The sequence below is a fragment of the Tympanuchus pallidicinctus genome, unplaced genomic scaffold, assembly GCF_026119805.1.
Source record: "Tympanuchus pallidicinctus isolate F22 unplaced genomic scaffold, pur_lepc_1.0 scaffold12, whole genome shotgun sequence".
In the NCBI taxonomy this organism is placed as follows: Eukaryota; Metazoa; Chordata; class Aves; order Galliformes; family Phasianidae; genus Tympanuchus; species Tympanuchus pallidicinctus.
Window position 1 is genome coordinate 250,911 of NW_026294637.1, and position 11,417 is coordinate 262,327.

At 68.7% G+C, this 11,417-nt stretch overlaps 6 protein-coding genes across 6 annotated transcripts; 3 read left to right on the forward strand and 3 right to left on the reverse strand.

Annotated features, from left to right (window-relative positions):
- Positions 1 to 126: 126 nt before the first annotated feature.
- On the forward strand, positions 127 to 1,831 carry LOC128075515 (serine/arginine repetitive matrix protein 1-like). The gene is made up of 4 exons (XM_052672339.1): positions 127 to 456; positions 521 to 1,249; positions 1,324 to 1,401; positions 1,475 to 1,831. Exons 1-4 carry the CDS (start codon positions 127 to 129, stop codon positions 1,829 to 1,831), a joined length of 1,494 nt encoding a protein of 497 aa, XP_052528299.1.
- Positions 1,832 to 1,947: 116 nt separating this feature from the next.
- On the forward strand, positions 1,948 to 2,550 carry SERF2 (small EDRK-rich factor 2). Its single transcript, XM_052671750.1, has 3 exons — positions 1,948 to 2,015; positions 2,190 to 2,298; positions 2,369 to 2,550. Exons 1-3 carry the CDS (start codon positions 2,009 to 2,011, stop codon positions 2,430 to 2,432), a joined length of 180 nt encoding a protein of 59 aa, XP_052527710.1. The 5' UTR covers positions 1,948 to 2,008; the 3' UTR covers positions 2,433 to 2,550.
- Positions 2,551 to 3,112: 562 nt separating this feature from the next.
- Positions 3,113 to 4,483, reverse strand: LOC128075516 (ras and EF-hand domain-containing protein-like). Its single transcript, XM_052672340.1, has 5 exons — positions 3,946 to 4,483; positions 3,705 to 3,846; positions 3,559 to 3,640; positions 3,349 to 3,463; positions 3,113 to 3,247 (listed from the first exon to the last, which is right to left on the reverse strand). The coding sequence occupies exons 1-5, from the start codon at positions 4,159 to 4,161 to the stop codon at positions 3,113 to 3,115; spliced, it is 690 nt and encodes a 229-aa protein (XP_052528300.1). The 5' UTR covers positions 4,162 to 4,483.
- A 992-nt stretch (positions 4,484 to 5,475) lies between these two features.
- On the reverse strand, positions 5,476 to 5,856 carry LOC128075517 (acidic proline-rich protein PRP25-like). Its single transcript, XM_052672341.1, has one exon. It carries the CDS (start codon positions 5,854 to 5,856, stop codon positions 5,476 to 5,478), a length of 381 nt encoding a protein of 126 aa, XP_052528301.1.
- Positions 5,857 to 5,904: 48 nt separating this feature from the next.
- SERINC4 (serine incorporator 4) lies at positions 5,905 to 9,859 on the reverse strand. The gene is made up of 11 exons (XM_052671752.1): positions 9,595 to 9,859; positions 9,095 to 9,528; positions 8,923 to 9,002; positions 8,737 to 8,830; positions 8,462 to 8,673; positions 8,106 to 8,201; positions 7,907 to 8,033; positions 7,538 to 7,610; positions 7,208 to 7,259; positions 6,907 to 7,069; positions 5,905 to 6,523 (listed from the first exon to the last, which is right to left on the reverse strand). The coding sequence occupies exons 1-11, from the start codon at positions 9,640 to 9,642 to the stop codon at positions 6,307 to 6,309; spliced, it is 1,596 nt and encodes a 531-aa protein (XP_052527712.1). The 5' UTR covers positions 9,643 to 9,859; the 3' UTR covers positions 5,905 to 6,306.
- A 99-nt stretch (positions 9,860 to 9,958) lies between these two features.
- HYPK (huntingtin interacting protein K) lies at positions 9,959 to 11,006 on the forward strand. Its single transcript, XM_052671754.1, has 4 exons — positions 9,959 to 10,182; positions 10,267 to 10,322; positions 10,551 to 10,602; positions 10,799 to 11,006. Exons 1-4 carry the CDS (start codon positions 9,997 to 9,999, stop codon positions 10,892 to 10,894), a joined length of 390 nt encoding a protein of 129 aa, XP_052527714.1. The 5' UTR covers positions 9,959 to 9,996; the 3' UTR covers positions 10,895 to 11,006.
- Positions 11,007 to 11,417: the final 411 nt, after the last annotated feature.

The window sequence follows — 11,417 nt, forward strand, 5'->3', positions numbered from 1 at the left end:
CGGAGGCGACGCGCCCGGAGCGGGCTGGGGGCTGCGGGCGGCCGCCGCCGAGACGCGGGGAGCGCGGGCCCGCCCGGCCCGGGGTCGGCTCGCGGCGGCGGGCAGGCGGCGGGGCGACGGGCGGGCATGCAAGGAGCCTCGGCCGGCGGCTCCCCGGAGGGGGAGGCGGGGGCCGGTGAGCGGCTGCGGGGGCCGGGCCGGAGCAGGCGCGTCCGGTTCCGTATGCCGCACACCACCATCGCGGTGCCGTCGTGCCGCGACGAGGAGCAGCTCTTCTACCGGCGCCTGGACGCGCTCGGGGCGCTGGGACCCGACGGCTTCGCGCCGCTCTTCGCCGCCGAGGGCTGGAGCGAAGTGACGGGTGAGCGCCGGGCGGCGGGTGCGGGGCTGAGGCGCGGCCGGAGCGGCTCTCACGGGATGCTGCCCGTAGAGGATCGGCTGCTGCGGAAGCGCGTGGTGCGGGACGGGCGGGGAGGCGCGCCGCAGCCAGGCCAGGAGGTGTCGGTGAAATTGCTGGGAGCGCTGGAGGACGGCGGTCTGGTGGAGCGGGACCCGCGGCTCAGTTTCGTGCCGGGCCAGGGCGACGCCTTGCAGGTCGGCAGCGCAGGTGGCAGGGCGCGGGGCGCGGAGAGCCCGGCGAGCACAGCCCGTACTCCGTGCCCGCAGGCGCTGGAACTCGGCGTCCCCACCATGCGGGCCGGGGAGATCTGCTTCTTCCTCGCCGCCTCTCCCTACGGCTACGGCCGCGCGGGCAGGTAGGACCGGAGGGCCGGGGTGGCCAACGGGACGGGGGCGCGGGGACAGCGGGTGTCGGTCCCGCAGGGAGCCCGACGTGCCCCCCGAGGCGCCGCTGGTCTTCGAGGTGACGCTACTGGAGGTGCGCGACGGCCCCGATCCGAAGCGGCTGCCGCCCGCCGCCCGCCTCCGCCTGGGCGCGCAGAAACGGGAGCGCGGAAACGTCCACTTCGCGCGGGGCGACTTCGCGGCGGCGCTGCTGTCGTATCGCCTGGCACTGAGCGCCCTCGAAGGGTCCGGCGAGGAGCAGCGGGACGGGACGGGCGTCGACCTCCACCCCGCGTCCCCGCCCGGGCCGCACGAAGAGGAGCTGCTGGAGCAGCGCGTGAAGTGCCTCAACAACTGCGCGGCGGCGGCGCGGCGGCTGCAGAGGGGCGCGGAGGCGTTGGCGGCCGTGGAGGAGGCGCTGCGCCTCAGCCCGGATAACGGCACCGCGCTGCTGCGGCGGGGACAGGTGCGTCCGCGACCCCGCGGCTCCCCCCGCCGCTTCCCGCCGCACCGCGCACGGCTCCCGTTGTCCCCCCGCAGCTGCTGGCCGAGGAGGGCCGCGACGAGGAGGCGGCGCGCGTGCTGCGGCGGGCGCTGGAGCTGGACCCGGCCAGCAAGGTGCGGGGCGGGGCGGGGCGGGACCGCGGAAGCGCTCCGGCAGCGACGCTGCAGCCCCGCGGCTCTCCCGCAGCCCGTGCACGCGGAGCTCTCCCGCCTGGCCAAGCGCCGCGCCCGCACCGCCGAGGAGCCCCGCGACCGTCCGCGGCCACCGCCGAGCTCCGGGTGCGTGTGGGGCCGAAGCCGCCCCGCGCCGCGCCGCCCGGCTCCGCGCCGCACTCACGGCCGCTCTGCCCGCAGGGAGGGAACGGCCCCGCCCGAGGAACCGCGCTCCGAGCGACCGGGGCTCCGCGCCGCCCCCGCGCGCACGGAGGAGGAGCGACCGCAGCGCTCCCCGCCCCCCGGGCCCACGGGCGCGGCCCCGCGGCTCCTTGCGCCTGCGCAGCAGCTCCCGGCGTTATCGCCCCCGCCGGCGGAACGGCGGCCGTAGCCCGCGGCCAATCAGGCGGGGCCGGGCCGTCACCGCGCGCCAATGGGAGGGCGGCGGGGGGCGGGCGCGGCGCGGCGATTGGCTGCGGCGCTCCCTTAAAGAGCGCTGCGGGGGCGGGGCGAAGGGGGGGCAGTGCGGGACGTGGCGGCGGAGCGGAGGGCGGGAGGGAGCGGCACCATGACCCGTGAGTGCGGGCCGGGCCGGGAGCGGCGCAGCGCCGCCGGGGGGCGGGGGTGGGAGCGGGGCTGGGCCGGGGGCGGCTGCGCGTTCTACTACCGCGGGGCTGGGGGTGGGCGGGGGGAGCGGGGCCTTTTCCTGGGCCCGGCACCCGTGCCGAGCTGAGGGCCGCGCCGTGCAGGCGGGAACCAACGCGAGCTGGCGCGGCAGAAGAACCTGAAGAAGCAGAGCGATTCGGGCAAGGGCAAACGGCGCGACGACGGGCTCTCGGCCGCCGCCCGCAAGCAGAGGTGAGTGCCGGCAGCACCGCCCCGCGGGCCCCGCCGGGCACCGGTGTGAGCCGCGCCGCGCTCTCCGCAGGGACTCGGAGATAATGCAGCAGAAGCAGAAGAAGGCTGACGAGAAGAAGGAGGGCAACAAGTAGCGGCGGTGCCCCGCGGGCGGTGCTCAGCGATGCCCTGCGCGGCCCCGGGGCCGCCCCGCCCCGCCGGGCTCCCCGGCGGCGCCGCTCTCCCATTAAAGTAGCTCGTGGAGCCCTGCAGGCCCGGCCTCCTACGTGTGCCCGGTGGCGGGGGGGGGGCGGGGGGCGGTCGGCGTTCTCGCGGTGAGCCCCGGGACGGGGACGGTCGGTGCCGCGGGGCCTCCGCGGCGCCGGATCTGCGAGCTCCGGGAGGGGCTGCTGCGGGAGCCCGGCGGAATGAAGGCAGCGGAGCGCTGCGGATGCAGTGGGAAGCGGCTGTAGTGAGAGCCTGAAACAGCGGCGGGAGGATGGGGGGGGGGGGGTGACACGCGAAGGCGACGCTCCCGCGTCAGGCCCTGCAGCAGCCCGCGGCGGCCCGCGGGGCGGGGATGCTGAGATCCAGGCGGGCGCCGCTGCCCGAGGCCGCCGTCCTCTTCACTGCTCTGCGGGCCGAGGCGCGGCGTCAGCCCGGCGCTCCGCCCTCGGTCCGCGCGTCCCCCCTCCCCTGGTCGCCGCTCACCGGGCGAGGTGCAGCACGGCTTCCACCACGTTCGTGCCGTCCTTGGCGCTGGTCTCGCAGAACAGGCAGTTACGGGCCTGGAGAGAGAGCGGCTGGAATCAGAGGCCGGGGGAGCAGCCGGGGGTCACCCCCAGCAGCAGCTACTCACCGTGGCCAGCCTCTGTCCGTGGGCCGTGTGGACCCCCGCCGTCTCTGGCAGCGCGGCCCGCAGGTCGCTCTTATTACCCACCAGCATGAGCGGCAGTGCAGTCCCGGCGCCCTGCAACAGCGAAGGGTGGCTTGGGGTCCTGCAGTTCCACTGAAAGCTGCCCGCCCTGAGGCTCGGCCCTGCTCTGGGAGCCGTTGGATCCGTCCCGTTACCTCGATGTCCTCAATCCACTGGCGGACGCTGAGGAAGCTGCTCTGGGAGCTGATGTCGTACAGGAGCAGCACGCCGTGGGCCTTACGGAAGTAGGAGCGGGAGATGCTGCGGTACCTGGAGCCGGGGTGTCACCGCCCGCGTGAGGGCTGTGCGGGGCCAGGCCTGCAGCAGAGACCTGGCTGCGCTGCGGGCACTGCTGCCCTCCTCACCTCTCCTGCCCGGCAGTGTCCCAGATCTGCAGTGTGGTTTGCTCCCCATCCACCAGCAGCTCCTTCACCTGGAAGTCCACCCCTGCCCAGGGCAGCCATCAGACCCCAGCCCACTTATCCCAGCCCCTCTGTCCCAGCCCTGGTACCTAACGTGGAGGAGATGTCACCTCTGAACTCGTTTCTGCAGAGGCGCAGCAGGAAGCTGGACTTGCCTGCACAGCTGTCCCCTGCCAGCACCAGCCGGTATACGGGGCTGGGGGCCACGGGCTGCTCCCCCGTGCCAGACCCCTGGGAGATGGAGCAAGTTGTTAGAGCGTCAGTGCCGGGGGGGTCCCCACTTCCCCTTCCAGCCGGGCCGTGTGAGCCGGATGGGGACTTGCTGTGTACCTCCGGTGCAAAGGCAGAGAGCTTCCTCTTGCAGCAGCGTTGTGCAGGATGGCAGCAGCCTTCCACCTCGCCGGGCTGGGGGTCCTGCAGAGTGGCAGATCTCACAGTGAGGCACCCGAGTCTATGGGTCGGGTGGGGCAGCGGGCAGGGCCTGCACCTGTGTGTCCTGAGCAGGGCTGGCAGAACGCGCATCCTCCGAGCTCCGGCAACCGGCATCGCTGGATGACGCCGAGTCCTCACTGCAGGCTGAGCTCTGCTGGGGGCACAAGGAGCCGTGCACCGGACCCGTGCCCAGCATGGTACTCGGGGAGGGGCGGCTGCAGCTGATCCCTCACCTGTGCGTTTACTTCTCACCTGCTGTGAGCACACTTGGGGAGGCTGTGGGAGGGGGCTGCGGGGCCGAACAGGGGCTTGGGCTGGCGGGGTTGGGGTGTCAGCATTGATGGGCTCCCGGGGGGATCTGCTGCTGCCGGCACTCGGGGCTCCGGGGGTCCCCGGCTGCAGCCCCCGAGCTGCAGGGCAGGTTGTGGGAGGGGTCCCGCCGTCCCGTCCCGTTCTCTCCCCCCCCCGCCGTGCTCACCGCTCTGGGGCCCCCGCAGGCGCCCAGCAGCAGGGCTGAGCGCAGGCTGCCGTTGCTCTCCCGTAGTCTCCTATTCGCCGACCTGCCCAGAGCGGCGGCCTAAGGCCGGGTCGGCACCGGGGGAGGAGCGTGTCCTGCCCGATCCTCGCGCCGCCTCCCGCCCTGCACACCCGACCTACTGCAGCATCCTGATGTAGCTGGTGAAGGCCAGGTTTTCCTCCGCCAGCTCCTGCAGCGCCTGCTGCTCTCTGCGGAGAAACGACATCCTCACGGCAGGGCCGGCACCGGGGGCTGCCCACGTCCTTCCCGCCCCACGTGTTCCCCCATTTCGGGGTGCCGGAAGCGCTGGAGCAGCTCCGGGACGCGCGGTGTCACCGAAGAGTGGAGGGGGCGGGGGAGGGTAGCAGCGGGCCGGGAGGGCCGTGCCAGCGGCTCCGCGTGGGCTTCCCGACGGCTGCCGGCGTTCGCGGCACGGCGGAGCCCTCCCTGGACCTCAGGACAGCCGAGGGCCGTCCCTGGGCGGGCATCCGTGGGCACCCCGGGGCGGGGCAGGGCCGGAGCACAGCCCAGGGCCGGGGTCTTCTCCTCGCCCCCCGCCCGCAATGCCACCTTCTGCGTCGCTGTGCCCGCCGATGGAGGTCCTCCCGCAGCCGCTCCAGCTCCGCCCGCAGCTGGGACTGTCCGGCCTCGGAGCGCAGCACGCTGAGTCGCAGCCGCGCGTTCTCCTGGCGGGGAGAGTCCCTTTGGCTCCGCCGGCACGGCCCGCAGCCTCCCCCAACCCCGCACCCCTACCTGCGCGGCGTCCCCGAGCCGCTGCTGCAGCCGCGCGACGCCCGCGTCCCGTCCGCGCCCCTTCATGGCCGGGGGAAACGGGACAGCCGCCCGCACCGCCGCTCCGGGGAAACGGGGCTGCGCTGTCGGGCCCTCCCCGTCGCGCTGCCTACGGGCGGTCAAACCCGGCCGATCTGCCGCCGCACGGGGCCCCCGTCGGGCGCAGCACCGCGCGGTACCGCCGGGCCCCGCCGTGTTTGCTCTGCGGGCGGGGCGGGGGCCCGGGGCCGGCCCGCATTCCTGCGGCCGTGCTGATACCGCGGCCCAACTGCCCCCCGCGCCCCAGCCCCGCTCGATTCGCTCTGGGCACGAGCGGCTGCCACGGGACGTGTCCGTCCGTGCTCCGCGGGGCTGCGCTCGGTCACACCCGAAGGGGCGAAGGCAGGGTCCTGCCCGGCGCAGTGAGGCTGCGGTCCTGGGAACTGCGGCTGCTGCAACAACTGGGGCTGGCGCCGGGGTGTTGCTGGCAATGGCCGTGCGCAGTCCCACGGCTGCTGCATGCGTGTGGAGCAGGCGGCACAGAGTCAGATCAGCGATTTATGTTAAAAAACGTATTTATGGAGCTATTTACAATACCCACGCTGCCGGTAGGTGAGCTGACAGACAGACCAGAGCGCTGCTCCCTGCCGGCCTTGGGCCGTGACCGAGGGGTGGCAGACGGGCAGGAGCTGCCTTCATGGCTGGAGGGGAGTGCAGCAGCAGAAGCTGAGCGCTTGCCATCTGGGCAGGCTCGGGATGGCCCCTCGATGGCTCCAGCTCAGTGCAGGATGTGTCCCTGGAGCTGGTGCAGCAGAGCTTCCACATCCTAGGTCCTCCTCCTGTGCTCAGATGACATCTTTTCCTCAGCCATGGGGTGAGGAGCAGTCAAGGGGACCGGTGAGGCCAAGACCCAGGCACACGGCACGGCAAGGGCCAAGCACAGGGCCAAGCACAGTCCCTCCCAGCAGTGACTACGTGGAGACACTGATGCGGTGTGGGGCGCGTCGCCGCCGCACGATGCGCAGGGCTGGGCTGTTCCGCCGATGCTGTGGGGAGCCACGGAGGCAGAGAGGGCTCAGCAGCAGCCACAGGTAGAGCAGGACGCAGGCCCAGCACGAGGCCACCTTCACCCAGAACGTCGACCAGCTGCCATGTGTGAAGGTGGTCTCCAGCACTGCGGTCTCGTAGCTGCAGGGAGAGGCAGCCACTGAGTACTGGGGAGATACTGGTATGTGTGGGATGCAGCATCACCTGCAGCTGGCAGGTTCCCCCAGCCCCAGCAGCTGCATGTCTTTGGCCATGTCCTGCCTGCTCTGGGGACCCCAGCCCCACGGACCTTAGACCGTCGTGCGGCAGCACCGTTGGGTGAGGCGGTGCAGGCCTGTGAGCGCAGGGCTCACCCAGCACATGGCCACGTCAGAGACACTGGTCTGCTCTGGTGACAAGCACCTGGTGGCTGCAGCCACACAGGGAGCAGGTCAGACCTGGCTGTGTGACAGAGCAGGGACAGCCTGCGGCGGGTGCCACATAAGCAACAGGGAAACAGAGCAAGGACAGTGGGGTGGCCCTACCTGAACCAGTTGGTGAGCGTCATCATGACATAAAGCGAGGCGAGGAAGAAGACAAAATGGAAGGCTGAGTAGCTGTAGACCACATGGTCTCGCTCATCCTGGAAAACACACTGTCCTCCAGCAGGCTCCTCCTCTTGCTCACATGTCTGTTCCTGAGCAGCACCTGAGGGAGTGCAGGGTGATGGCAGCTGCAGCTCTTGCACACTGTCCTCATCAACGCCTCTGGCATCTGACACAGCTACCCAAGGCCGTGTGTCACTACAGCCTCCCCCTGACCTGCTGGCACCCATCCTCTACTCACCTCTCAGCTCCTCCTCCATCTTCTCTGGGCAGCAGAAGCAGCAAGAGGGTTTCTGCAGAGACAGACAGGGAAACAAGTTGGTGAAAGGAGATAAGGCAGTGACCCATGACACTCATCCCCACTGCAGCCCCTGCTTGGGCAGCACCACAGCATCTGAACTGAGCCAGGGCTGTCTCGCTGCAGGGGGGTAGCATAGATGGGCTGTGCACAGAAAAGTCCCTAGCTTGGCTGGACAAACCCTGGCCCTGGGCTGGACGTGGGGCTCAGGAGGACTCTGGGTGCTGCATCTGGGTGTCTGTGGCAGGAGGGGCCACAGATGGGGGTACTCACTTTAAACTCAAAGCTGTAGACTTTGACCATCCAGAGGGGCCCAAAGACCTCAGCAAGATAGGAGGCTTCATTACTGTGCACGAGAGAGACACGAAAAACTGTAACACAAGGATCTGTGCCAGGTCCCCTGCCCACCCTTGGATCTGGCACCTGGGATCATTACAGCAGCAGCAGATCTGCTGTGCTGGGCCTGGGGACATCAGGCTGCCCATCTACACATGCCATTGGGCACATCCCCAGCTCAGCTGTCCATGCCATGGGCTAGGGACAGAGTCCCCATGGGGTGCATGCAAGGAAGGCTGAGCCCAGAAAGGGTCAGCGCTGTGACAAGCCAACTACCCTTGCCCCCCACGCTGTGGGCGCACGCACCATGCGAAGAGCACGCAGGCGTACATGATGGCAGCCCCCAGGATGGCGACCGTGGTGTCCTCTGTTTGCAGTTCATCTTGCTGGATGCCCGGGAAGCAGACGGTGAGGTTCTGCCCCTTGTAGAGCACTGCAGGGAGGCTGAGGTGAGAGCGGGCTCACACTTCAGCAGCTGGCTGCCTGTGGCAGTGGGAGCACTCACCTCTCTCTGGGGGACGGCTGGACAATGCAGAGAAAGTGAGGTACATCACGTAGCAGCTGATGATTGAGGACTGTAGCAGCCCTGACTGCGGCTGCTCTGCAAGGAGAGGGGTCAGAGGCTCTGTGTGGGTTCCAGGCATCCCCTTCAGCAGATCCCATGCCCAAAGCCCTGCACCAGGGCACAGCCCATGGCCAGAGGGAGCCTCAGGGAGCTGCGTACACCCTACGTGCCCATGGCTTCTGCTGAGCTGGAGCCTACAGCCACCCTCCTGACCCCAAGATGCAGCCAGCCCTTCAGTGCAGCAGGCAACATTGCGACACGCTACGCCATGCCATGCCATGTTATGTGGTACTCACTGAGCCGCACGCAGGGTGTGATGGAGATGAAGGACATGATGCTGCAGAGGCTGCCGTTGACAGTGAGCAGTGCCTTGTTGAGCCGGCAGGCGGCTGGGTGGGTGTAGTACTTGTAGAGGAAGGAGAAGGCAGCGGAGGCGAGGGTGTAGAAGGCAGTGGTGGCCAGCAGCACAGCCAGGTACCAGCGCTTGTCCTGTGCTGCGCCCGTCAGCCTGCCGGGAAAGTGGTGAGAGCTGGCAGCATGCAGGTGCCCACCCACCCATCCTGGCACTCACCAGTTCTTATTCCAGGTGTGTGCAAAGGCAGTGATCAGCACCAGCTGGATGAGAATGAAAGCAAAGCCACCGCAAACACCTGTATAGTGCCACGCTGCAGGGGAAAAAGGCAGTGATGATGCTAGCATGAAGCTGGGGCCATGGGACCACGAGTGGGCACTGGCCCGGGCAGGGTAGGGGTCACACCTTGGATGAAGCTCTCCTCAGGGAGGAAGAAGCTGGCGGCGCAGAGCCCCACCAGCACTAGCAGCTTCAGGAACCAGAACCTGCAGGGCAGCAGGTGTCAGGGAGACACAGCTCTGTGTCACCCCACAACCCCCAGAGCACACGCAGCTCCCGGCCCCATCCCAGCCCGCACCCGTTGTGGAGCCGAGCGCGGCAGTCAGCGCTGGAGCGCACATTGAGGAGCAGGGCAGCCTGTGCCAGGTGGAAGCAGGCGGTGCCGAAGCAGACGCGATAGACGGCCGAGGAGCCCACGAGCTGCGTGCAGTCCGTGCCGCCGGGCAGGTGTTGGCACAGGACCCCTGAGAACGGCATCTGTGGGCACAGCAGCAAGGGGTTGGCATGGGGGGTGTGGCAGCACCTCCAGCACACCCATCGACCCCCCGAGCGGCCCCAGCGGCCCGCATCCCCTGCTGCTCCTCTGCTCACCTTCTCCTTGACAGCCTGAGCCACAGTGCGGGACAGCATGAGGCAGCACACGGCAGAGGCCAGGACGTGCAGGAGGGTGTAGAGGATGCGGGTGCCTGTGGAGGCGCGCAGCCCTCTGCCATGGCCGCAGCCACAGCACAGCTGGAGGGAACACGGTCAGCACCAAAGCGAGCCCCCCGCCCCAGTGCCCCCAGCCCCAGCTCCCACCTGGCTCGGGAATGAGTGCAGGAGGCCGCGCACCCTGGTGCCCGCCATGACCCGTCCTGTCTCGGCTGGGCCCTGATGGGATTAAGGGGATTGTCAGCTTGACCCGCCCCGCCATCTGCTCGCTGCGGAGAGGCTGACAACTGGTCATCCCCCCGGCCACAGGCGGTGCCGCCTTGCACGGGGCAGTGCGAAGCGTGGAGCCGCAGCCGAGGGGAGCTGAGGCGGTGCCGGGCCTCCTGGTGCGGCGGCTGTGGGAACACAAGGCCTTGGCGGCCGCGCGTAGGCCCGGGTGACCGCAGCGGGGCGCTCTGTCCTCCTCACGGGCGCAGGGGTTGCCGCTCTAGCCCGCGCAGCCCCCCGCTCTCGCTGGTTCCACCGGAAGTGAGGCGCGGAGGAGGTGTAATGGCGGCAGAAGGAGACGTGGAGCTGGAGTTGGAGACTGAGCCTAACGGTTCTGGCGGAGGCAGCGATGGGGCGGGAGGAAGGGCGGCCGAGAAGCCGCGGAAACATGACAGCGGAGCGGCGGACCTGGAAAGGGTGACGGACTACGCGGAGGAGAAGGAGATCCAGAGCTCCAACTTGGAGACGGTGCGGGCCGGGCGCTGCTCGGGGAGGGCTGCTCGGGAACGCGCCGGGTTCGGCGCACCGAGGTGACTGTGCTCGTTCCACCAGGCCATGTCGGTGATTGGAGACCGGCGGTCCCGCGAGCAGAAGGCAAAGCAGGAGAGGTAACCGCGCTCCCCGCACGTGGCTCCGGAGGCGGCCCCGCCGCCTGCACCCGCCCGGCTCTAGGCTCGGCCTCGGTTTCCTGCTGCCCCTCCGCAGCCACGGCACGTCTGCCCTGGGTGGAGGTCCAGGGGCTGTATGCGGTGCTCCTCCATGGAGTCAATTCTGCTGTGGTTTGGGGTTGAATGGAGCTGCCCCTCACTGGTGGTTGGTTCTGCCTCTGGTTACAGGGAGAAGGAATTGGCCAAAGTCACCATCAAAAAAGAAGATCTGGAGCTGATTGTAAGTAAGGGCAGGAAGCTGAGTTGGTGCCAGCACATCCCAGGGGCAGCCAGTGCCTGGCACCTCCCTGGCAAACAGCCATGGCGCAGAAGTGCGCAGCGGGGTGTCCCCTGCTGAGCTGAGCCTCCCCTTCCACCCTGGCTTGCAGGGTGGTTTTGTGTACGGAGCTGTACTGAGCTGTGGCTGTTTCCTGCAGATGAATGAGATGGAGATCTCGCGGGCAGCTGCAGAGCGCAGTCTGAGGGAGCATATGGGCAACGTGGTGGAAGCACTGATCACCCTCACCAACTGAGCGTGGGCTGTGGAGCTGCCCTGGCTCTGTGCTCCCTTGTTCCGAGAACAGCAACGTGACCTTGGCTGGAGATGATGTATGTTAACTTATTGAATAAAGGCACCAGTGGGAACGGGCTCCCTGTGGTTCATGCAGCACAGAGCATTTCCCCTGCTGGACAAAGGCCAGAGGGCACCTGGTGATGGGGACGATGTGGGGACAATGCGTGGCTTCAGGGTAGTGATAACCAGGTTTCCTGCATTAGAGGATGACTGCTGGTCCCTGCCTGCACATCAGTGAGCTTGCCCAGGTTTTTCTGGGTTGTCGGGCTACTCCAAGACAGGCTTTTGGTCCCTACTACAGGAGGCTGGGTAGATCAGCTGGAAATGACCTGCTGCCTTTGCCCACCTCTTGAGTGTGGGCAGGAACCCTGATTTTCAGTGATGTGTCACCCTTGGGACACCTTTGTCAAGTCCAGTGCTGCTAGTAAGGGGGGGCTGCTGCTCTGTTGAGGTGAGCAGAAGCACTTGGCCAGAGCAGGGTG